The sequence below is a fragment of the Piliocolobus tephrosceles genome, chromosome 2 (genome assembly GCF_002776525.5).
Source record: "Piliocolobus tephrosceles isolate RC106 chromosome 2, ASM277652v3, whole genome shotgun sequence".
In the NCBI taxonomy this organism is placed as follows: domain Eukaryota; kingdom Metazoa; phylum Chordata; class Mammalia; order Primates; family Cercopithecidae; genus Piliocolobus; species Piliocolobus tephrosceles.
This window is the reverse complement of record NC_045435.1, coordinates 191818185-191843140: the sequence shown is the minus strand read 5'-3', so window position 1 is coordinate 191843140 and position 24956 is coordinate 191818185. Positions and strand designations below refer to the sequence as shown.

General features: G+C 37.8%; 1 protein-coding gene across 6 annotated transcripts in view; it reads right to left on the bottom strand.

Annotated features, from left to right (window-relative positions):
- Positions 1–24956, bottom strand: part of DLG1 (discs large MAGUK scaffold protein 1) — a 271867-nt gene that overhangs the window by 42516 nt on the left and 204395 nt on the right. For 4 of the 6 annotated variants that reach the window (XM_023214795.2, XM_023214796.2, XM_023214797.2 and 1 more), the window contains exons 1-3: positions 24888–24956; positions 7321–7435; positions 1691–1867 (exon numbers count right to left, since the gene is read on the bottom strand). In XM_023214795.2, the coding sequence (XP_023070563.1) occupies positions 1691–1867; positions 7321–7391 (248 nt within the window). In that variant the 5' untranslated portion in view covers positions 7392–7435; positions 24888–24956. The remainder of the gene's footprint in view (positions 1–1690; positions 1868–7320; positions 7436–24887) is intronic. The other 2 variants (XM_023214799.2, XM_031935281.1) reach the window with 1 other exon arrangement.

Sequence of the window (24956 nt, the reverse complement as noted above, 5' to 3'; positions counted from 1 at the left end):
GGTTTAGTGAGCTATGATCACATCACTGCACTCAGCCTGGGTGACAGAGCAAGACCCTGTTGCTTAACAAAATCACTCAATCTACCTACCTACCTATATATAATCATTAAAAGCAAAGAGAAAAGATCAGTGTACTGCACCAATACATGTAATTTAAGCAAGGAAAAAGAAAAGTGAAGCGTATTACCAGATATTTCCAAAAATTTTGGCATGAAGGAAGAAATTCATGACACCAAAAACACAAAATTTAGGTCTTCTTAGCTATCTACATCAACCACGACACTTTCAGTTTTCTCTTCACTGGTATAGCTAAATGGCACATTGACTTAATATATACTTATTTTGTTTTCAGCAACTAGTAGCTTTAGATAAATTTCTACTTGGCAGCAAGCATCACTTGCTTTTTTTTTTTTTTTTTTTGAGTCGGAGTCTTGCTGTGTTGCCCAGGCTGGAGTGCAATGGTGCGATTTTGGCTCACTGCAACCTCTGCCTCCTGGGTTCAAGCAGTTCTCCTGCCTCAGCCTCCCAAGTAGCTGGGACTATAGGTGCCCGCCACCACACCAAGCTAATTTTTGTATTTTTAGTAGAGACAGGGTTTCACCATATTGGCCAGGCTGGTCTCTTGGCCAAGCTCGTCTTGAATTCCTAACCTTGTGATCCACCCACCTCGGCCTCCCAAAGTGTTGGGATTACAGGTGTGAGCCATTGTGCTTGGCCCATATTTTCTAGTTATGTCAATGGTTACAAATCCATTTGAATAAAATTAAATGGCTGTGAAACACAATATAAAAAACAGCATAAAATCATTTTAGTAAAAGAAATTTATTTTTTCAGTTGTTCTGGTGATTATTTTTAATTGTGTGTGTGTGTGTGTGTGTGTGTGTGTGTGTATACAGAGTCTCGCTCTGTCTATTTTTAGACAGAGTCTCGCTCTGTCTCCCAGGCTGGAGTACAGTGGTGCAATCTCAGGTCACTGCAACCTTGGCCTCCCAAGTTCAAGCAATTCTCCTGCCTAAGCCTCCTGAGTAGCTGGGACTACAGGCATGCGCCTCCATGCCCAGGTAATTTTTGTATTTTTAGTAGAGACAGGGTTTTACCACGTTGGTGAGGCTCATCTTGACTCCTGACCTCAAGTGATCTACCTGCCTCAGCCTCCCAAAGTGCTGGGATTACAGGCATGAGCCACTGCCCCTGGCCTAATTGTATATATTTAAGTTGCACAACTTAATGATTTTATGTGTGTATACACACACACAAACACTGTGAAATAATCACTACAGTCAACCTACTTAACACATCCATTACCTCACCTGGTTACCTTTTTTTTGGGTGGTGAGAACACCAAGGACCGACCCTGTTAAGCAAATTTCAAGTACAGTACTATTACCTATAGTCGCCATGCTTACATATTAGAGGTCCAGAACTCACTCATTTTGTATCACGGAAACTTTGTATCTCCTCATTTCCCCATCCTCCTAATCCCTGGTAACCACCATTCTCTGTATGACTTCGACTACTTTAGATTTCACATAAAAATGTGATCATCCAATTTTTGTCTTTCTGTGTCTGGCTTTTTTCAATGAGCATAATGCACTCTAGGACTATCCATGTTGTCAAAAATTAAAAGAAATTTAAAAGAACATCAATAATTTATGTTGCCCCACATTCAAGCGGTAAGAAACAGACATACCTGCGTTTACTGGGAATCACTCCAACCTCATCACTCTCCCCATCTGGTGTGACCTGCCTGGCTTGCCACCATTCATCATCAGAAGCATTAATAACATGGAGTATATCTCCAAATTTGAAGTTCAATCCCTGACTGGGAAGGCCACTGTCTTTAGTCTTGTCATAATCAAAAAGGGCTCTAGAGTCAGAAGAAAAAAAGTCCATAATTACTTGTTATAACAATATTAATCAACATATCATGGGGTTCTGAAAGTATATTTAATTTGGATAAATAAATATATCATAGCAGGCCAAATGACACCCCGTTCAGTTCTGCACTACATATTAGACGAGACAAAAAAGAAACAGCAAAATCAACTTGTTACGAAAATACTGTATCGTATTATCTGTGTCTTTCAATATCACAAGAAAAATTCTAAAAACGCTCTTGGCTTGTAATCCTACGGCAAGCTATATTGAATTCTAAAATAAAGACCAATCCAGAGAGTTTGAAATTAACAAACAAAAATTATTAAGATACATTCTTCTCTTTACTTTCATTAGATACATGTAGGAAAACAAATTCCCTGATAAATTAGATTTATTAGTTGTGGACTGTAAGACTAGATCAACATAGTGATTATTCTGCCAGTTGATCACTCCTTCCATTTGTTCACAATACTAGAGCTGGTAGGGTTTTCAGAGTCAGTAACAATGATGAACATTAATTACAGATGACTTCATCAGCTGCCAAATATTTTGGAAAAAGTAATAATTTAATACAGTAATTGCAAAGTTAAGAATATTTTAAAATTTGACAAAAAGAAAACATTGTGTCCTACCACTCGATTATGTACAATATTTAGATAAATCAAATTCTTAAGTCCAAATAAGCTCTCTCAAGAGTGTAAGAAAGAAAGGATCACAGCAATTACATTTATAATATAATTTATTCATTCTTTTGTTCTAATTTGGCAACTGGAAATTAGGATGAAAATCATAATCTTTTTCACACTACCCAACATTTAAGAACCTATCTCTTCAAGTAAAACTCAAGAGGGGTGGAATTACTTGACAGCTAAATAAATAAACTAGTAGTTAATGGTTTTTCAAATGAGTTCTTTCAAGTCTTTTCGTGGGGCTAAAGGTGTTAGGGAAGCAGGGGGAATCGTAAGTAGGAAGGCTCACTTAAACACACTTTCAAACATAGAGAAGATAAGGGGACAAATAAGCATAATATAAAATAGAAAATAAAGTGCCTTAAGAGGTAGTACAAATGTCAAGACATTCAGAAAAGGAAAATATTAACTTCCTACATTATTATAAAAATTCACCTTTTGAATCACAAAATCTAACTGTATTACTGAACAACAAAGTTCAATCAAAGATAATCACCCACAATCTCTACTTATGTTAGCAGTTTAACATTCTCTTTTAATATATTTGATTCATAAAAAAAGAAGCCCATGGAATACATGTGAGTTATTAATCATAAGAGTGCAATGAACATCTGTTCACCTACTATCCAAGCTAAGACTACACACGAAACCTTCATCAGTAGTTCACATTCACCTGCACATATTCCCTCTGTCCTGATTCCCCTGGAGCAAGAGTTCCCCACTATTAGATTTAACTATCATTCTTCATATGTTTGTTTCTTTGACTCACTCTTTTTTGGTTGGTTTGATCATATAACACGTGAGTGACTAAACAACATAATGTATGTTTTGCTTGTTTCAGAGCTTTATAAAAAGGTTACTGTAGGTAGTTTTTTGTAGCCTTCTTTTTGGCTTTTGAAATTAAAAATACATTGACTAAAAACCCCCACAAGACTCAGGTGTGGTGGTGTGTGCCTACAGTCCCAGCTACTTGTGACGTTAAGGTGTGAGGATCCCTTAAGCCCAGGAGTCCAAGACAAGCTTGGCCAACAGAGCAAGACCCCATCTCAAAAAGAACCACAAGGCTTCTGAATAACTATAGCAGACTGCGTCTATTTCTTCTCCATCCTGACTCATTAAAATGACAATAAGAAAAATACAAAAGAGAGACGAAAACAGGGGAAGAGAGATTTTAACCCATTTTTGGATGACGCTAATTAAATTTAGCAGAATGAAAGAGGCTATAAATGGAGTGTCAGCAGAGAGGGTTATAGAAACAAGTTTTATTCCACAAGAATCCTGGAGATGGTCATAAATTAGAAGTGTACAGTAGTACCAAGGTAGGCAGGGATAAGTTACTGTACTAAAAACAGAAGGTAGAAACACTGTATGAAGCACTTAGACCACCCCCACCAAAGTTCCTTTTCCCATTCCCCAAACCCACAGAAGACTAGAGGTTTAGTCTCCAGAGAAATCGAATTTGAGGAGCTGTACACTCTGAAACTCGGTGGAGAAGGAGAAGATGGCTGGACTGGCATGGATGAAAATGAAATTCTAGCAACTCGGTTTATACTATTGGCAGGAGACAGGGATTCTCCTCTAGAGATATTTAATTATACCAAAGAACAGAATGACGTGGGACAGCAGAGGAAATGTACGAGCCAATTTATTCCTCCCTTTACCCCATTGTCTTCTAGTTAAAGCCATTATTTTCATTTCTCTATTCATAAGAATGGAAAACAATGAAAGGAACACTGGCTATTTAAAGAATGCCTTATATAAAACACTAAAGAAAAACCCCCCAAGAAAACAGGATAGCTAGAAATAAGGAATACAGAGAAAGCAAAGAATACAAAAAGCAGAAGAAAATCTCAGACACATGAAATTATGCCCACGAAAGCAATGGAAGATGAATGAGGTCCTGGAAAATAAAACAGGATATCATTCCCTCCCCCAACATTCCAAATTCTCTATTGGGGAGAAGGCAAAATAAGGTCATTTCGGACATGCTAAGACTCAAAAGGTACCTCCCACACATCTTTTCGCAGGAATTTACTGGAGGATGTGCTCTAGGAAGATTAATTGAGAAAGAAGAAAACGTGGCATCTAGGAAACATGTAACATGGTAGACAGTCAAAGGGAACAGAATAATGGCAGTGGGAAGTCCCCGCTGAGAGCTATACAGCAAGTTTACAGAGGAACTAGTCTAGACTGGAGCATAAAGATGGGAAAAACCTGAACTATCAGACCGTATGTGTGACTAGGTTTTCGTAATGTGAAAAGCTCTACAGTGGTTACTGGAAGATACAGAAAGATAGTTAGTAGTAAGTATATGAAAAATTGATCAAACAAAATGTAAGACAATTATTAAGCCGAGGAAAAACGAAGGGGTGCAGAAGAAAGGAGGCAGCTCATAGGGTTCCACTTGACTGAGTCATGACAGCTATTACATAGTCACATGACTCTAAATGCTATTAGTTTTATTAACAGAGATAGCTATGTTTGGGTGATGGTGATGAGACTGAATGAGTGGTTTGGTACTACAGAGAAAAGTTCTCATCTACCATGGTTTTAAGACTAATATACAAAACTGGTAAAATAGAAGATAGCAGTATATGCATGTTATTTAGAAATACAGAGGTGAAGGCTTCATATTTAGAAGTAAGGAGGTGAAGGAAGTTTGCTAGGAAAATGGAGGATGCTTGTTCCTGGAGAATGAAACTAGGGGCTGGTGCAAGTGACAGTTATTTTTCATTATAAGTCTTTCTCTTTTTTTTTTTTTTTTTTTGAGGCGGAGTCTCGCTCTGTGGCCCGGACTGGAGTGCAGTGGCCGGATCTCAGCTCACTGCAAGCTCCGCCTCCTGGGTTTACGCCATTCTCCTGCCTCAGCCTTCAGAGTAGCTGGGACTACAGGCGCCCGCCACCTTGCCCGGCTAGTTTTTTGTATTTTTTAGTAGAGACGGGGTTTCACCGTGTTAGCCAGGATGGTCTCGATCTCCTGACCTCGTGATCCGCCCGTCTCGGCCTCCCAAAGTGCTGGGATTACAGGCTTGAGCCACCGCGCCCGGCCTATAAGTCTTTTGATAATATATGATTTTAAAAAACAGAAGCTGGGTACAGTGGCCCACGCCTGTAATCCCAGCACTTTGGGAGGCCAAGGTGGGTGAGGCCCTTGAGGTCAGGAGTTCGAGACCAGCCTGGCCAACATGGTGAAATCCCATCTCTACTAAAAACACAAAAATCAGCCGGGTATGGTGGCACGTGCCTACAGCCCCAGCTACTTGGGGGGCTGAGGCAGGAGGATCGCTTGAACCCAGGAGGTTGAGGCTACAGTGAGCTGAGATCGTGCCACTGCACTCCAGCCTGGGTGACAAAGTGAGACCCTGTCTTAGAAAAGAAAGAAAGAAAAGAGAGCATTACTTCTCTAAAAATAATAAAAAGTGAAGATGACTCACTAAATGTACTGAAAATAAATATAACCTATTATGTCGTGATTTTTATGCCTTTGTAAATATTTAATCAAGTACAAACAAAAGGCAACACCTATTAATTATACTAAAATTAGGAAATGTAGATAAGCAAAAAAAAAAAAAAAAGAATGTAAAAAAGAGTAGAAAAATCCATGTTCTTCCATTTTCGATGTATCTGTATATATAATATACTTTTAATAAATTTGGAACACAAGAGTTTAATGAGTATTGTTAGAATTGGCGAAGGGAGAAAAAAATCTGATGATTTAAGATTCCCACATCATTGGCAGGGTTATAAGTAGCAAAGAACTTACAGCAAAAGACAAAAGGAATAGAAAGAAGAAAATGAGAAAAGTTTCCTTTCATGATATATCAGAGTAAGATTATGTGAAGACAGTAAGTCATATCATATGTAAACAAGCATAGAGAACCTGTTTGTGTGTATAGATATACATGTGTACAGGATACATGTTTATATATGTAACATCTCTCTCTCACCAGAAGGATAAATGAAACATATTAGGAATAGGTCCCCCAACCGAATCCGGAGGACTGAGATGATCATTTATAAAGAATGGTTCAGATTACTTACAGTGCTAATGTTACAACAACGTATCATAAAGTCATCAGTTAAAGTTCTACCAGAAGTATACAGAACACAAATAAATTAGGATTTCTGTTTTAAGTCTTATAAGCCAACGAAATGGAAAATAAAAACCCCCACAGTTTATATACTAATATCACCTATTTATTAGACCTATGTTGCCATTTAACCTTTATGTTATAGGAAAATAACATATTTGCCTTCTCCCAAGTGTTTAAAAAAAAATGCACGTAGAAATTTTCCGAATATGCATTATTTACTGAGGCTATTCACATTTTAAATTATAATTTACATATGCTTCCTTTGCTACTATGGAAATTGCCAAGGTAATTAAATGTTACTTGAATGGAAAATATATTAGAAAAGGATATAGGTTAAATCTAAGTGTTAGATATGATATTATCAACCTTGTAGCCACTACTAACACATCAATCTGAAAACAATTTCTGGTCCATAGAATTTTTTCCTTTATCATATCATTATTACTCAAGGATAACGTAACTTTCATTAAAAAAATTATTAATTCAACAATATTCCAATTCTTGAAAGACACACTGTCAGAGAATCAATAATAAAAAACAACACTGATTTGTAATATATTTTCTTATGGTAAAACTAAGTAAGTTATAGTGAAAAATACAAAACAATTTACATTCATAACTAATTAAGAGTTGCCACAATTAGAAGTAAAAAAATTTACCTGACATAGAGGGATCGCTTCTGGCTAGTTCGAAGAGAACCTGACCCTGAACTAATACTACTATTCATCATCTGCTCCCGTAAATCATGTATTTTAGCTTCAAAACGACTGTATTCTGATGGAAGAAAAAGAGAAATAAATTGATATATTTTCAAAAAAGAAGTTATTTGAAGATAACATGTTAAATATGTAAACTGTCCTATAACTGATTAAATGTGGTTAGAACCTTAAAATAGTAATATGTATAAGATTTTGCCCAACACACAAATTTCAAAAAAAAATTATTAATAACCTAAATGTACCATAAATTAGAATTGGCTGAGTTAGAATTTTTCTACTTGCTCTTTTAAAGTTTACAACACATTTAGTCAACTAAACGACAATTTCCATGCAGCAGACAGCAGTAATCTTATTACTATTGAATTTAAGTGTAAATTTTAAAAATCAGGATTTATTCTAATTTTTATATTAAGGAAGAAACCTATAATAATAATTAATAGACTAGATGCTTTGATTATTGACTTTTTCCCCTTGAGACGATCAGTTCATTTTACATACTTCAATATGGAACTTGTGCAGGGTCAACACTAAAGGGAAAAATATGCCTTAAACAAGTGATAAAATTCATTTTAACTCATTTTATAATTTATAAATTGTCAAAATTCAAAAGACACAAAAGCAATCTGAAGTAACATTCACGAATATTTTTATTTAAAATATTTTTATACCAAAATATGATTTTGAAAATGAAGTATTTAAAGCTACATATTAAAAACTACTAAATCTATTAATAACAAAAGTTTAAGCACTTTTTCAAAAATATTGCAGTTACATGGTTATAAACACATATCTTTTTTTCCCCTCTATTTATAACAAACAAATTGCAGACAACTAGGTCATTTCCAATCTGAGTTTCAAGCCTGTCTTACAGCAAACAACTTCTCTGGGAGTTTGTATAGGTTAAGATGACAGAGTAAGAGTAAGCATGTTTATCGTTGAGTTATTCTTCCTTTCACCATCATCATCAACTTTGTTTTATGGATAATAAGCTCAATTGAAGCAATAATCCATCAAAAAGCTTAGAAACATTTAAAGTTCCACATTAATATCTAACAAAATATTTTACTATCCTTTCAAAATTATAATAAAACACTTAAAATAAAAACATAAATAGCCTTAATAGAATGTATCCATCATAATTAAATAATTATCAATCCATGGTAAGTTGTCTTTAGTACGTGTAGACACAGCTAAACCACAGATTGATGAATGGAGATAATAAAAATAGATCATGAGTTTATACTGGTTTTTCTAATGAAAAATTAGGACCACTGGGTTTATACTTAATCTGTTTTAGCGTTGTATCTGCTTTCTTGGATATGAGTAATTCTGGTTCTCAAGATAGTAGAGATAGCAGAACAAAAGTACTGGCATAACGACTTCCTTGTTTTATCCAATATTACATTTACAACAGTGAATTACACCACCAACACTACTACCACGATATGATTACCGTAAACAGTTAACTATTTCCTGTAGCTTTTAGTCCTTAGGCTATAGCTAGAGATGTATGGTTGAATTATTGTTTTCTTTTTTTATTTGCAGAGACAGGGTCCTGCTCTGTTGCCCAGGCTGGACTGCAGTGGTACAATCACAGTTCACTGCAGCCTTGAGCTCCTGGGCTCAAGCAATCCTGCCTCAGCCTTCCGAGTGGCTGAGACCGTAGTGTGCACCAACATGCTTGGCTAAGTTTTTAAAAGTTATTTTTGGTAGAGATGGCATCTTGCTATGCTGTCCAGGCTGCTCTTGAACTCCTGGCCTCAAACAATCCTCTCGCTTTGGCCTCTCACAGCTCTGGGATCACAGGTGTGAGCCTCTGTACCTGCCCAATCACCATTTCAAAATTACTTGGAATAGTTCCTCCCTGAGTATTACTGTTGCCAAGTGGATACACATTTAGATTCATTTGTACTTTATTTTCAACTTCAATTTGCCTTTTAAAAATTTCATTGATAAGTAGGTAAAACAACTCTGCAGTCAAATCTATAAAACACAGGTATTTACAAGTCCAGCTTCTATCCCTTTTTCTCATCCTATTCTGTCCTGATCTTTATATGTACACATGTAAACAATATAAAGATACACACAAACATGCAAATACATTTACATTTATTCCATATTTTCATATCTGTATATATGTGTGTATATATACACACAAACATACATTTCTTTTTTCCTTTTTCAGAGGGAGTTTCGCTCTGTCTCCAAGCTGGAGTGCAGTGGCGCGATCTTGGCTCACTGCAACCTCCGCCTCCCGGGTTCAAGCGATTCTTCTGCCTCAGCCTCCTGAGAAGCTGGGACTATAGACACACGTCACCACGCCCAACTAATTTTTGTATTTTTATAGTAGAGACGGGGTTTCAGTATGTCGGCCAGGATGGTCTCGAACTCCTGACCTCATGATCCGCCTGGCTTGGCCTCCCAAAGTGCTGGGATTACCCACTGCGCCCAGCCAACATTTCTCTTCTTTCTTCAACAGTAGAATACACATTTCTCTGCTTTGCTTTTTTCACTTAATAGTACGTATATCCAGGGCCGGGCGCGGTGGCTCAAGCCTGTAATCCCAGCACTTTGGGAGGCCGAGACGGGCGGATCACGAGGTCAGGAGATCGAGACCATCCTGGCTAATATGGTGAAACCGTTTCTACTAAAAAAAAATACAAAAAACTAGCCAGGCGAGGTGGCGGGCGCCTGTAGTCCCAGCTACTCGGGAGGCTGAGGCAGGAGAATGGCGTAAACCCAGGAGGCGGAGCTTGCAGTGAGCTGAGATCCGGCCACTGCACTCCAGCCTGGGCGGCAGAGACAGACTTCATCCCAGGAAAAAAAAAAAAAAGTAAGTATATCCAGAAGATAACTGCACAATATATAAAGATGTCATCCATGCTTTTTCTTTTTTTTTTTTTTTTACAGCTATATGCAGTCCTTTGTTTTTAACCTTTACTTCTTTGCTGTACGTATAACTCTTATATACTTCACAGGGTTAAATTCTGCTTTATTAGCAAGCCTGAAAATTGTCTGTTTTCATGAATTAACTTTTGATGTGACTGAAATTGTTTGTTCTCAGTTCTATTCTTATCATCCTGTCTTATTTACTCAAGCTTTTAACATAAATAAACCAGTAGCAGACTGTATTTTCCAAAGATGCCCGCATCCCATGCTCTTGTACACTGTGACCTTGCCATTGCCCTTAGATCGAGAGGCGGAATCTAATTCCCCTCTCCTGGAATCTGGACTAGTGCTTTGGGTCATTTGTATAACAAAAATGTGAAAGTAATCCTGTGTGACTTTCAAGGTCACATCAGAAGAGGCCATGAAGCTTTTGCCTGGTTCTTCTGTAATGCTTGTTCAGTGGAAGCCAGGTGCCACGTAACAAGACTGTTCTAAAACCACCATACTGCAGAGGTCACATGATGGTACTCCGAGCCCAAACTTCCAGCCGGTACCATCAACGCATAAGACAAGAGGAGCAAAGCCAAACTGGGCCCTCCGAAGCAGCTCATTCGCCAAGTCCCACTAAGTGACCTCAGTTGATGCCAGAAGGAAAACAAGAACCATCCAGCCAGAACCTGCCTGAATTCCTAACCTACAAAATCTATTAAAAGGCTGTTTTAATCTATTAAGCTTGGGGTAGTATCTTATGAAGCAACAGTAACCAGAGCACGGTCTCACTATATGGTTTGTTCTTTTAAGTGTGTGTGTAAAAATTCAGAATCACTTGTCCTTTTGTTCTAATGGCAAACTTTGGTTTGGCTTTTGTCTTTTGGTCTCCTCCTACAAGCAATCTTCCCAGATCTGATTGCAAATACTATACTTTTATATCCAGTTAAATACTTTAAAGCAATTAGGAAGCTTATTCTGTTTTCGTATTATCCGCAAATTCTGCCATTTTTTAATAACTGTACCTTATCAAAATTGTCAGAGCATATAGCTTTTTCATATTATACACCCTCTTCCTTGTAATCACCTTCATTAATGCTAACACCAGTCCTTATGTCAGTATCCCTCCTCCTATCATTTTGGATGTCTGAAGGTTGTTCTCTCTCCCCAGGAAGTGTTTATACGAACACTGTAACTCTAATTATTTGTTGATACATTTGATTCCAGTCTTTATATGTGAAAGTCTGTTTGATTCAGCTTCTTTCTTTATTGAGTATATTCACTCCATTAGTCTTCTATAAACTGAGAACAACAGAATTTTCTTTCTTTTTTTGATGGGGGAGGGAAGTGGAATTCCATATATTTTTTTTTCCTTTAAATTCTAATCATTTCATTATGGCATTTTGATAAGTAGTTTGAAATAACTTTTTTAATTTTAGAAAAGATTTCTTGCTTATGCATTTTCTAGCATTGTTTTGGATTTCTTCCTAGGAGACTCCCATTACAAGCATGTTGAATATTCTTTGCCTACCTTCTATATCTGTCACTTTCAATTCTTTTCTTTCTTTCTTCTTACTAATATTTTTTTAAAGACTAAAGCAATCACAAACTGTTTTTCCTGAACCATTTGATAGCAATTTGCCTTCTTGATGTCTCATCACCCATGAATACTTCAGTGTATATTTCCTACAGATATTTTCCTATATAACTACAAAACCATCAAAATCAAAGTAACATTAATACATTACTACCATCTAATGCTCAGAACCCTATGAAGAGCCACCAATAATGTTCTTTATAGCAAAAGGATCCAATTCAAAATCATTTGTTGCGTTTAGGTGTTGTATCTTTTTAGACTCTGAGTCACAGCAGTTTCTCAGTGTTTCCTTGACTTTGTGATCTTAACACTGTTGGAGATTACAAGTCAACTGTTTTGTAGAATATCTCTCAATTTGGGTTTGCCTGAAGTTTCCACACAATTAGATTGAGGTTATCCAACTTTGGCAGGAATATCACAGATGTTATGTTCTACCCGACATACCCGTATCAGGTGGTACACCATTTTGATTTGTCCCATTACCAATGTTATTAACTTTATCACTTGATTAAAGCTGTGTCTGTCAGGTTTCTCTACTGTAAAGTTACTTTTCCCTTTTGCAAATAAATTACTGAAACTGTACAATTCTCCATTCTCATCAAACTTTCAATTAATTCATTTATTTATATGAGGAAAAACTCATTATTTCCTACTTTATTCAGTGAGTTACAATATGCCATTATGACCACGAAATGAATGCTGAGATTGTTCCTGATGTGGCCAGTGAGGGTCCCTTGAAGTTAGATTCTGTGTCCATTTGACATGTCTCCAATATTCCTTGAGTCTTGTTTTCTGGCAAAGGATATTACAGAACAATCTAGCATTTCCTCTGCCTGACTTCTGGGGAACCTGCCATTTGTCAAAAAAGCCTTAGTAATTTCAGTGGGGAACAATATTTTGCAAGGCAAGATCTGGATGCCAGGTGCTCACTGCTATTGGGGTGGTACTAGGCTCCGGCCCTCTCAGTGGGCAGAGCCAGGGAAAATTACATACACACAGATACATACTCACTGATATAGATAATTATGTTTACATCTGTATCAATGGAAAACCATCCCTTCAAACCAATTTCTTCAATTCTAATGCAGTATTACAGGATTCATATTTAAGTTTTCTTCCTTTCCATATTTGTAACTCTCTTCTCCACAGTGAAAATTATGAATAACAATAACCTAATATATTAATTTGGTCAATCTCGATTTGAACAACCATCCACTTCCCTGACTGGGCTCTGAGCATTCCGTATGTGCTTTCCTCACCAGCCCTCGGGCGCTCACTCCTGAACCAAGGCACTACCCTGCACGGAAGCCGGATCCTCATGGATAAGTCCAATGAGCCACCAAAGCTCTCCTAAACCTCTCCAGACTGAGGTATAGATTAAACCATTTTTCTCTGCTCTACCTAATGGCTTTAGGAGTAAACTGATCAAATCGTAGAAAGAGAAGGTCTATTTTTGCTTTAAAAATTTTTCTTCCTTTTCACCTTCTTGGTTTAAGGAAAGATGTCTCTTACAGTTAAATTTAGTTTTTAAAATCATGTCTTTATTTCTACTAATTTTCTGAGTTCTATCAACTTATTGATGCTGCTCTTCCACATATTCCATCATTTTTCTTTAACTTTTTTGAAATATTAATTTTAGTTGACACTAGCGTCATAAACTGTCTTTCTGGTACAGCTTTACTGTCTGTGGAGATACTACACTAATCCGTATTTTCATTTTCAAACAGGCTTCCATGGGATTCGATTGTTGCTCATTTTTATATGAAATTAGTTTTCCCCAACTTTTACAGAGGAGTTATGAGTCAAGACAGGTTTTCTCACTTCACAGCTCTAGAACTCTCCATTTTGTTTCTTTCAAGTGTTTAAAGACATGATCTCAGACACTGTGAGACAGCCTGAAATTTACCCACCCCCATTAATCTGAACCTTCTATTTCCTTTGGCTTTATTATTCCTATCCTGTTCAATTTGGATTTTATTCCCAGCAGTTCTTCCTTAGTGTGGGGCTTTAAGCGGAAAGGGAGCTACAGCTGGTTAACTGTGTCGTAGGGCCTACTGCTCGTGGCCCCTTCATATCTTACTGGAGATTCTTTGCACTCAACATGCAGATTGTAAAAAACTCTTACAGTTCACTTGGTGTTCTCAAATTTACCTACTGCATTTTGTCGTTGAGTACTGGTTAACACTGGGCTTCTCCTATTACATTCCCTTACACAGATGCTGATATCAGATAGTTTTGCAGCTGTTAATACCTTGTTTACATCAGCTTATATTTGGGGTTCACAGGATATCTTTCACCTTTTTGCATAGTTTTATTGTAGATTTTTAACAAATTTTGGTTTGGCTTTCCTAATTTTTTTGAGGGAGAGGAGGAGTTCTGGGCGATTCAGCTTTAAATCTACCTCTTTTTGTATTTTCTTTCTTTTTTTGAGAGGGAGTCTCGGTCTGTTGTCCAGGCTGGAGTGCAGTAGCACGATCTCAGCTCACTGCAATCTTCCCCTCCGGGGTTCAAGCTACTCTCCTGCCTCAGCCTCCTGAGTAGCTGGGATTACAAGCACCCGCCACCACGCCTGGCTAATTTTTGTGTTTTTAGTAGAGACGGGGGTTTCCCCATGTTGACCAGGCTGGTCTTGAACTCCTGACCTTTTGAGTCGCCCACCTTGGCCTCCCAAAGTACTGGGATTTATAGGTGTGAGCCACTGCGTCCAGCCCTCTTTTTGTATTTTCTATTAGTCCCACTGGTTTATGTTTCTATTATTTTACTTCCTAGAAAACAACTAGGAAGTGATGACTTTTCAATATTTATTACCTTTGTTTTCAATTTTACTATTTTAAATGTAACTTATTTGTACTTCTGTATAATTTTATTTTTAATAAAGGCTATGCTTGAGTTTGGAAAATTTCCGAAAATTTAACTGGCTCTCCCAAGCCAGTACGCTGTCGCGCCTGAAACAAGAGAGACTTCTGTGCTTCCTCAGCCCTGAGTTCCTAGTTTCCCTTCAGGTTTTGCTTGCTAATTCCTTACCACCTTAAAAGCTCCGCGATGCATTTTAAATAAGATGCATATCACGTCTTATGCAGCGCTATCAGCTTTAGCAATTTCGCTGATCTGATTAACAGAAGTCCTAGTGATTTAAAATAGTCTACATTTTAGAGATTTAAAAGCTTTCTGTAAAAAGAACACATTACTTTTTACAGTGACGCAGAAAATATCCTTTCTTAATGAGTAACTAAGCTACTACAAAGCAGTTAACATAGTCTCAGATATTAAAAATTTAAGACACCGAAGAGCTAAGTCAATTCCTGATAATTTCTTAAATTTGTGACTTATTTCTTCCACTGTATTCAGACCTTCATATTTACAGTTTTTGCTTAGTCTTCCCACCCACCCCCACCTTGCTTTGTTGCTCAGGCTGCAGTAGAGTGGTGCAATTTTGGCTCACTACAGCTTCTGCCTCTTGGATTCAAGCGATTTTTGTGCCTCAGCCTCCTCAGTAGCTGAAATTACAGGTGTGTACCACCATGTCTGTTTAATTTTTTTGTTAGTAGAGACAGAGTTTCATCAAATGCTGGGATTATAGGTGTGACCCATTGCGCCTGGCCAAATCTTTGCCTTACTCTTAACAATTCCTCACAGCCACCTTTCTATATGTTCAACAATACTTCAGCATTTTAAAGTTACTTTTCCTTTAAACCTTCTATTTCATTTACCTAGTTAAGATTCTAACCTTTTCTTTTTGTTTCAATCAATTGATACTTTTAGTCCTATCAATCTCCACAATTCACCCATTCTGTGTATATTTTCTTAAACAGTCCCACCAATATATATTTTTTCTTTATTCTTGTTTTTTTTTTTTTTTTTTTTTTAAGGTTGTTTTGGAGACAGGGTCTTGCTCTGTCATCCAGGCAGGAGTGTAGTGGCACGATCATGGTTCACAGTAGCTTTGACCTCCTGGGCTCAAGCAATCTTCCTACCTTAGCCTCTCAAGTAGCTGAGCTATTTTCTTAAGTTTTTATTTTGACAGAAGAGTTTCATCCCTTTTTTCAGTTAAGTCATTTACATTCTTCTCCTAGAAATTACATCAAAACTCAGCAAAGCTATAATTTTACCTAAGAGATTTTCTCCATTCAACATCTTAAAAATTCCTGTATCAAACCGTATTTCTTGTCATGAAACGTATTAGGAAGTATCTGAACTGCTGGCTACAAGTTAGTATGTGTGCGCTTATACAAGGAGAGATATTTAAAAGCTGATTTTTTCATTTGATCTCCCCTTTCAAATTTTAACCTTTGTTTTCACCTCCACACTAGAAGTAAAAAGATGGAGGAAAGTGAAGAAGGGGTATGGGGGAAACTGGACTTCCTCTCTCTCTTAACATGCAATCCCTGAAGAAAAACATTCATTTATAACTATAATAAAATAGATTAAACACAGACATTAAACCCAAGAGAAACAACTCTCAAGAGGATGGATACTACAAATTGGCCTAGAGAAGAAAAAGGAAAACTATTTTTAAGAAGGCCAGTTAGTTGTTTTAAGTACAACAGCTCTCTGGTATACTCGGAGGATTAGTTCTAGAACCCCATGTATACCCAAACCCATGCATATTCAAGTCTAACAGGAGGCCTTGTGGAATCCGACAGGCATATGGTATTTTTCTATCCCAGTTTGGCTGAACAGCACCTGCATAAATAGACACTCACAGTTCAAACCTGTGTTGTTCAAGGGTCAACTGTAGCACAGGTGTGTAGAAAAATACAGCAAGGAAAGTGGGAAAGCAGGAGACTGAAGGGTCAACTTAGCACAGGTATGTAGAAAAATACAGCAAGGAAAGTGGGAAAGCAGGAGACTGAAAAAAAATTTAAGGATGTATCTTCTACGAAAATCATAAGAAATGACAAATGCCTGCAAATAAATGCCACTAGTCCACTGCAATCTCCCACGATTACCTCCACCTCTTCTCCCTTTGGTTGGTATAAGAAGTAATAATGAAAATAAAGTCAGGACACTGGGTGTTAGAAATCTACCTCTGTAACTCAAGATTTCAATCAAAGCTTTGAAGCGCAGAAAAGTTAAGTGACTATGGCCTAACCTTTCTAGACTTCAGTCACTTGTAAAATAGGGATTATAACACCAAACAGTTTTTTTCTTATGAAAATAAACTACATCACAAATATAAGACCTAACCTAGGGGAAAGAGAAAGTAAGTTTAACTTATATATTGAGTTTAATGCTTTCTGCTTTATTTCTTTTATGGTATTACTACAATGTAATTAATGATTTCTGAACAAAAGATTGAGATATAAGCTCTGAAAGTTGGCCTAATACTCTTGAGGAACAATAAGATTAAATATTTGAGGTTAGAGACTCCAAGAGTTTAGCTGTAGTTGAAAGAGTGAGAACAGAGTTGCCACAAAGATTATTTTAAGCTGAAGATACCTGAGATTCAACAGATGCAGAAAAAAAGCCTTCCTGGAGTTTCTCTAAACTGACCAAAAGGTGCAGCTTCTGAGAAATGGTGTTCCCATAAATACCGTCTCTGAGGAGTCTGATGGCCCCGAAGAACGGAAAGACCCTTTACACCAGTTCAGACAAACGTTACCACAAATTTTATCCCCATCTCTTCTCCTAAAAACTTGTCTTTCCTAAAGAAATGTATGTGCTTTTCCAATAAAAGCTGTTTCTCCCTCCTTCCTTTTCCCCACTAGATTAGGTATACAAGTTTTTAACTTTATCCACAAGCTAGCTACAGCATTTCTTTTGTTGCGTCTTGCATCCATATACAAGAAACTTTTTTTTCATGTTAATCTGTTTTTTCTGTCAGTTTAATTCGCAGGCCCCGTTACTGAACATACAAGGGTGGAGGAAAAGGTTTTCCTTCCCTTAAAAGGGGCTAGAAGAAATCTTAACCATTTAACAGCTGTGTTACCAGCAAATTACTTAGTCTCTTTATGGCGTAGCTTATTCAACTGTAACGTAAAATGGGGATAACAGTGCTTACTTAGAGGATTATCTTGGCAATTAAGAGTTAATAAACATAACATGGTTCGTACCATGCATGGCATACAGTTTTGCTATTATATTCTATCACAAGAGATTCTTTTTTTTTTTTTTTTTGAGACAGAGTCTCACTCTGTCACCCAGGCTGGAGTGCAGTGGCGCGATCTCGGCTCACTGCAAGCTCGGCCTCCCGGGTTCACGCCATTCTCCTGCCTCAGCCTCCCGTGTAGTCCGCCAGTATGACCGGCTAATTCTGCTTTTGTATTTTTAGTAGAGACGGGGTTTCACCGTGTTAGCCAGGATGGTCTCAATCTCCTGACCTCGTGATCCGCCCGCCTCTGCCTCCCAAAGTGCTGGGATTACAGGCGTGAGCCACTGTGCCAGGCCAAGAGATTCTTAAACTATAGACTAGGAAGTATTTGATAAAATTTTATAACTTTGGGATATGGAGTCCAAAACAATTATAGTATTATATTTCCAGTTCCCATGTTTATTTTTATTTTGAGACGGGGTCTCACTCTGTCGCCCAGGCTCGAGAGTGCAGTGGTGAGATCATAGCAATCCTCTTGTCTCGCCTGGGACTACGGGTTTGCACTACCACGCATGGCTAATTAAAAAACTTTAAAAAGGCCGGGCACGGCGGCTCAAGCCTGTAATCCCAGCACTTTGGGAGGCCGAGACGGGTGGATCATGAGGTCAGGAGATCGAGACCATCCTGGCTAACACAGTGAAACCCCGTCTCTACTAAAAATACAAAAAACTAGCCGGGCAAGGTGGCGGGCGCCTGTAGTCCCAGCTACTCGGGAGGCTGAGGCAGGAGAATGGTGTAAACCCGGGAGGCGGAGCTTGCAGTGAGTTGAGATCCGGCCACTGCACTCCAGCCTGGGTGACAGAGCGAGACTCTGTCTCAAAAAAATAAAATAAAATAAAAAATAAATAAATAAAAAACTTTAAAAAAGTTTTAGTACAGACGAGATCTTGCTATGTTGCCCAGGCTGGTCTCGAACTCCTGGGCTCAAGTACTCCTCCCACCTAGGCCTCCCAAAGTCCTGGGATTAGAGGCATAAGCCACCACGTCCAGCTAATTTCTGATAACGATTCTACAAAAAGATTAACAGTAAAGGCCACCCCCCCCCCCATGTGAATTACTCCTTGCCTTTGGAATTAATAAAACTGACAGGAGTTAGAAGATAATGTTCCTTCATATGTCTTGTAGAGATTATTTTTCCTCATAATTAGAATCCAAGTCAAGAAAGTTCAAAGTATACAAGCTCAAAAACCCATAATAGTACTTTTTTGGAAGACTAATAAGGCAAGCCATAGATCCTAAAAGAGAGAAAACTTAATTCTACCAGAAGTTTACCTTTATCTCTGTCTGTCTGTCTGTCTGTAAGATTATCAATAAGGTAGAGAATCCCAAGCCTTTAGGAAAGACACTAACTGCAAGATGATGATTATCAGAGTGTGAGGCGACTCCTTTCGTACTTCTTAAAATAGCCAGCACATTGAGAAAGAAAATTTGACTCTTCAACTTCTATCTTCGGCCCTCATAGTAGTTATGCTTTGATAATCTAAAATATGTTTTTTTCTTTAAAATGTGCTGTACAACAAAAATACATGTTAAAAATATATAATTAATATTAAAACAAAATATGAAGCCATAGTATCACGGATTAATAAGCAGACATAGGTAAGCAGCAATACAGCAAGGAGGACAGGTAAATTTTTAAAGTACCCAAAACATACTTTAAAATTTTAACTCTCCTATCTTTGGTCGTCTGTTATTCTTCACCTATGACGTCATTTTTTCTCTCTGCCCATCTAAATCCTATCCATTCTTTAAGTTCCCAGTTACGCGCCAATCCCACTCTATGGTGTCTTTCATCAGCCAGGCAATATAGTCTCCCTCCTTTTAAATTTCTAAGGCAGTGCCTGTCTTCTGTGCTCTGCTGGCACTTACTTTGCCTTCATTAGGCAAAAGTACCATAGCCGTGGTAGAAGAATACAGCATACATCACTTCACCAGACTCATCAAGATATTCTCAGTGAAAACTATCTAGACTTTGAAGGCAACAGATCTGGGTATGAATCTTAGCTATTGCTAACTTTGTTATCTAAGTCTACTTCATCCTCTGTAAATAGGGATATTGCTACATATTTTATGAGGATACAGCAAGCCTTAAATAATAGACACCTAAATAAACATACAACTATAAACTGTGTAACTGTTATAAAGTAAAAATATCAGTGCTATGAGAAGGAACTAGCTGATACCGTTTGGCTCTGTCCCCACGCAAATCTCATCTTGAATTGCAGTTCCCATAATCCCCACATGTGGGGGGAGGGTCACAGTGGGAAGTAATTCAATCATGAGGGTGGTTCCCCCCATGCTATTCTTGTGACAGTAAGTTCTCATGAGATCTGACGGCTTGAGAGCAGCTTCCCCTTCACTCGGCTCTTACTCTTCTCTCTCCTGCCGCCTTGTGAAGAAGGACATGTTTGCTTTCCGTTCTGCCATGGTTATAAGTTTCTCGAGGTCTCTCCAGCCCTTTGAAACTGTGAGTCAATTAAACCTCTTTCCTTTATAAATTACCCAGTCTCGGGTACATCCTTATAGAAACATGAGAATGGGACAGATAAACTAGCCGTCAAAAGAACACAGGGGAAAAATATTCTAAGAAAGAAGAGAATGAGGAAATAATCTGGTACAGCCAAGGGTCTGAAAAAAGGGCTGTATGGTTAGAACTTAAGGAGCAAAGGAAAGAGTGGAAGGCATGAAGTAAAATCATATGTGCTGTGCTGTGTACAATTACAAAGAAACTTGCAGGCCTATTAAAGGATTTGGGTTTTATTAAGAGTAAAATGGATATTGTTTTAAATGGGGAATAATTCAACCCAATTTTTGTATTTAAAATGATCATTTTGGCTGAGGAATAGGGAATGTATTGGAGAAAATTAAGAAAGAAGTGAGGAGACATGTTAGAGGATTTTACAGTAATTCAGGTAAGGGATGATGGTGGCTCTGGCTAGGCTAGTGGCTGTGACTGAGAGGTTGTGAATGGGGAGGGAGTCAAGTATGATTCCTGAGCTTCTGGTTTAAGCACGAATGGAGGTGCCATTTATTGAGCTAGTAAAAAAAGTTAAATTTCATAAACGTTAAATTTGAAACACATTGAGAAATACAGCTAAAGAAATCAAATAGGACACATAAGTGTGGTGTTCAGGAGATGTCTGGAAATAAGACACATGTGAGAGTAATCAACATAAGAGTAACCCTTGACACATAGATGTATCTACTAAATAGTTGCTATTTAAATAATCAAAGAATGCAAATTCTCCTTGATACAAAAATGGCTTCATCTATACTAGAATAGGTGAAAGTACTGAATACAACTAAATAAAAAGAGTACCATCTAGAAAGGCTCATACAAAAGAAAAGTGCAGAAATCACAAAAAGAAGCAAAAAAGAAAGAATAAAGAAGGAAAGACCAAACAATACAAGCACAGTAGAAGATAGTGAGAGGGAAACTCTTGGGCCCATTCAATAACTAACCTAGGATAAGAGTAGCCCAGCCTTGCTAACTATCAGTGGAAAGTGTATCTAGTGCATATAGGGGTAAATTAAACTTAAGAGCCACTAACTATAAAAATGGTAAAAATTAATGATTTTTTTTTTTTTTGGACAGGATCTCCCTCTGCTGCCCAGGCTGGACTGCAGTGGCACGAACACGGCTTACTGCAGCCCCAACCTCCTGGGCTCAAGTGATCCTCCTGCATCAGCTTCCTGAGTAGCTGCGACCACATTCATGTGCCACCACGCCTGGCTAATTTTTGATTTTTTTGTAGAGATGGGGTCTCACTTTGTTGTCCAGGCTGGTGTTGAAGTCCTAAACTCAAGCAGTTCTCCTGCCTCAGCCTCCAAAGTGCTGGGATTACAAGTGAATTAACTATTTTTGTTCTGTCCTATGCTCACTAAGCATTAGAGTAGTTTTTCCTATCAACCAATTTTCCCTGCTGTATCATGACTTGGTATCTTTGCCTGGGTCCGAAAAAATTCTTTCTTAATAAACGTTAACAAGAATGTCTGAGTTGTGGCCATTCGGAGTCACTTTTCCCTATACGACACTGTACCCTTTTAATACAAAGATTGATTTCTTTTTATTTCAAGAAAGTTTTCTTGAATGCATTGAATTATAATTTAAGACATTTATTCTCTTCCTTAAAATTATTCTTCAGAAAGTCTAATTATGTATATATTGTAAAAATAACTACCTTCCATTGCTAACATTTTCTTTTAATCTTTTCGGATTTTCTCTGTTTCATTTTGTCTACTTTTTCTATTGTATCTTCTATGTCTCCTGGTTTTCTGCAGTGACTCTGTGTTTGTGGTCTAATTTCACTAACTTGGTTGCTTTCTTCTCTCCTGGGTTCTGCCAGCTCAAAGTTAATTTCTTTTGGTTATTGAGTCATCTTTTCCTATAGTTCTTATATTTCTACTTTGTGGTCTTCTTTCAAAGTGAATGCATAAATTGCAAAACATTAAGGTTAAATTTTAATCTGATTTGTGTTAATGTTTTTGTGTTGTATGTGCGTGTAGCTAATCTGTTACTAAGCTTTGATGCTTTTCCCCACCTCTTCTTATTATCTTTGTATGAATGTGAGGCTACTTTTAAATTACTTATTACTGGGGCTGGGGGTGGTGGCTTACACCTGCAATCCCAGCACTTTGGGAGGCCGAGGCAGGCGGATCACCTAAGGCTCAGGAGACCAGTGTGGCCAACATGGCAAAACCCCGTTGCTATTAAAAATACAAAACTAAGCCGGGCGTGGTGGCAGGTGCCTGTAATCCCACCTACAAGGGAGGCGGAGGTTACAGTGAGTTGAGATTGTACCACTATACTCCAGCCTGGGCAAGAGTGAAACTCCGTCTCAAAAAAAAAAAAAGTACTTATTACTTTGCTACTTTGCTAGATTTTGCTGGAGTAGCTATTCCAGAGTCTAGGGGCACAGGAAAGATGGAGGCACAGGACATTTTTAGAGGTTTTAAAACCCAATACTGTCACATTGTCTGATCCTACAGAGGCAGGCTGCTTTATCCAAATATGGGTCCTCTGCTCTTCTAAACCAACCACATCACGAGTGGCTTCTGCTCCAGCCTGCTCACCCCACTTCCCAGGAGGCCTGCAATAAAAAAGGCTCATGTTTTTATACCTCAAAAACGAGCCCCTCACCTTTAAGAGGTGCAATTTTATACCATATCCTAAATTTTTGACACTACGAAGCATTCTTAACATTCCATATTTTAACTCTTCCCCTCTTTCCTTGTGGCTTCTGCAAGATCTCAGCTGCTTAAGCAGTCTTTACCTCTACTTGGTTGTCCAGGTATTACAACTATCTTCTTAGTTTTAGTAAATATGAAATGAAGTTGTGTGGGTAGGAGCATATGTGTATGTTTTGTTTTTCTTACTGCTTTTGTGTGTTCTGTGTGTTTTGAGGTCAGGGAGCAGATATTAAGTTACCCGTAACCACACCTAAAAAGTCTGTATTCCTTATATAAATGAGAGGCTGTCTATAATACTAAGGAACGAGTGACTGTAACTTGGCTTCCATATAGTGTACCTATGGGGTGGAATGTGTTGGCCAGAAGATAAAAGTACATGGGGTCCCACTGGCAGATTTGTTTCTCACAAAAATTAATGAATTGACCTTCTGACTTCATATGTTAGTCCCTATTGTTTGGTTAATGTGAATTAATATTCAGAATTTACTCCCAATTGAACAAATTTTCCCTTGTTTAGACAGAACCTTAGACAGAACCTTCTTAAGAAAGACCAAGCAATGCTCAACATGCTACTTTGATCAGCTAAAAAACATACTACATTAAAAAAACAAATTCTGCTTCAAAAAAAAATAATAAATGTAATTAGTTGATAAATTATGGAATTACTCATTTAGCTCTTTTACTCATATCATTTTTTCCTTCTTCATCATGTTGTTTACGAGCATCAACAAATACGCTATATATTCTTTTGGGTATTTAAGCTTTTTAAAATCCACTGAGGTTTTACTGGGGATGTGGTTATGTTGATATACACTAGAGTCTTACATATGTGTAATATGGCATGACCTCAAATTTTCCATTACCACCTTCTTCCCCTAGGAACTTAGTAAGGTCACATCCATGATACTTTACCATCTAGACAAACATTATACCCCAAACTTGGCATTCTTCTCTTTATTTTAAATAGCAGTGACAGCTATTAGAAGCATGTCTTAAATCTTGATATTAATAATTATAACCTAATTGAAAAACTAGAAAAAATCTGGGTGACCTGATTTTTTTGGGCATTATTAGTATCTTTGCTTATGGTTTTTATTATTTTTTCAGATCAATAAAGTAGTAAAAGGAACATTAAAAGATAGGTCTTTAGTTACAGAACAGATTTAAAAAAATAAACACTTAAATTAACCCACATGATGGGGTTATGTGGGTTAAGCTTGCTGATGCCAGTTCCCACATCATTAAAAAATACTTTTGGCAGGGTGCAGTGGCTCACGCCTGTAATCGCAGCACTTTGGGAGGCCGAGGCGGGCCGATCACCTGAGGTCAGGAGTTTGAGACCAGCCTGCCCAACATGGAGAAACCCCGTCTCTACTAAAAATACAAAAAATTAGCTGGATGTGGTGGCACATGCCTGTAATCCCAGCTACCTGGGAGGCTGAGGCAGGAGAATCACTTGAACCTGGGAGGTGGAGGTTGCGATGAGCTGAGATCACGCCATTGTACTCCAGCCTGGGCAACAAGAGTGGAACCCCATCTCAAAAAACAAAAAACCCAAAAAACCAAAAAAAAAAACCAACTTTTGATTTCGAAAAAGAACTAGGTTCAGACTAAACAAATACTAGATTTGCAAATCACACACACACACAAAAAAACCACAAAAAAGGAAGCTTGGAAGTTAAACATTATTAAAGAGGAAGAATTTTAAAAACTAAAATAAGCAATAACTACAGACAATAAGCATGTTATTACCTTCAGGTCGATATTGTGCAACAATTGTAACAGCTTGGCCAGCATTTTTCAATGCAGCTGCTGCCTGCT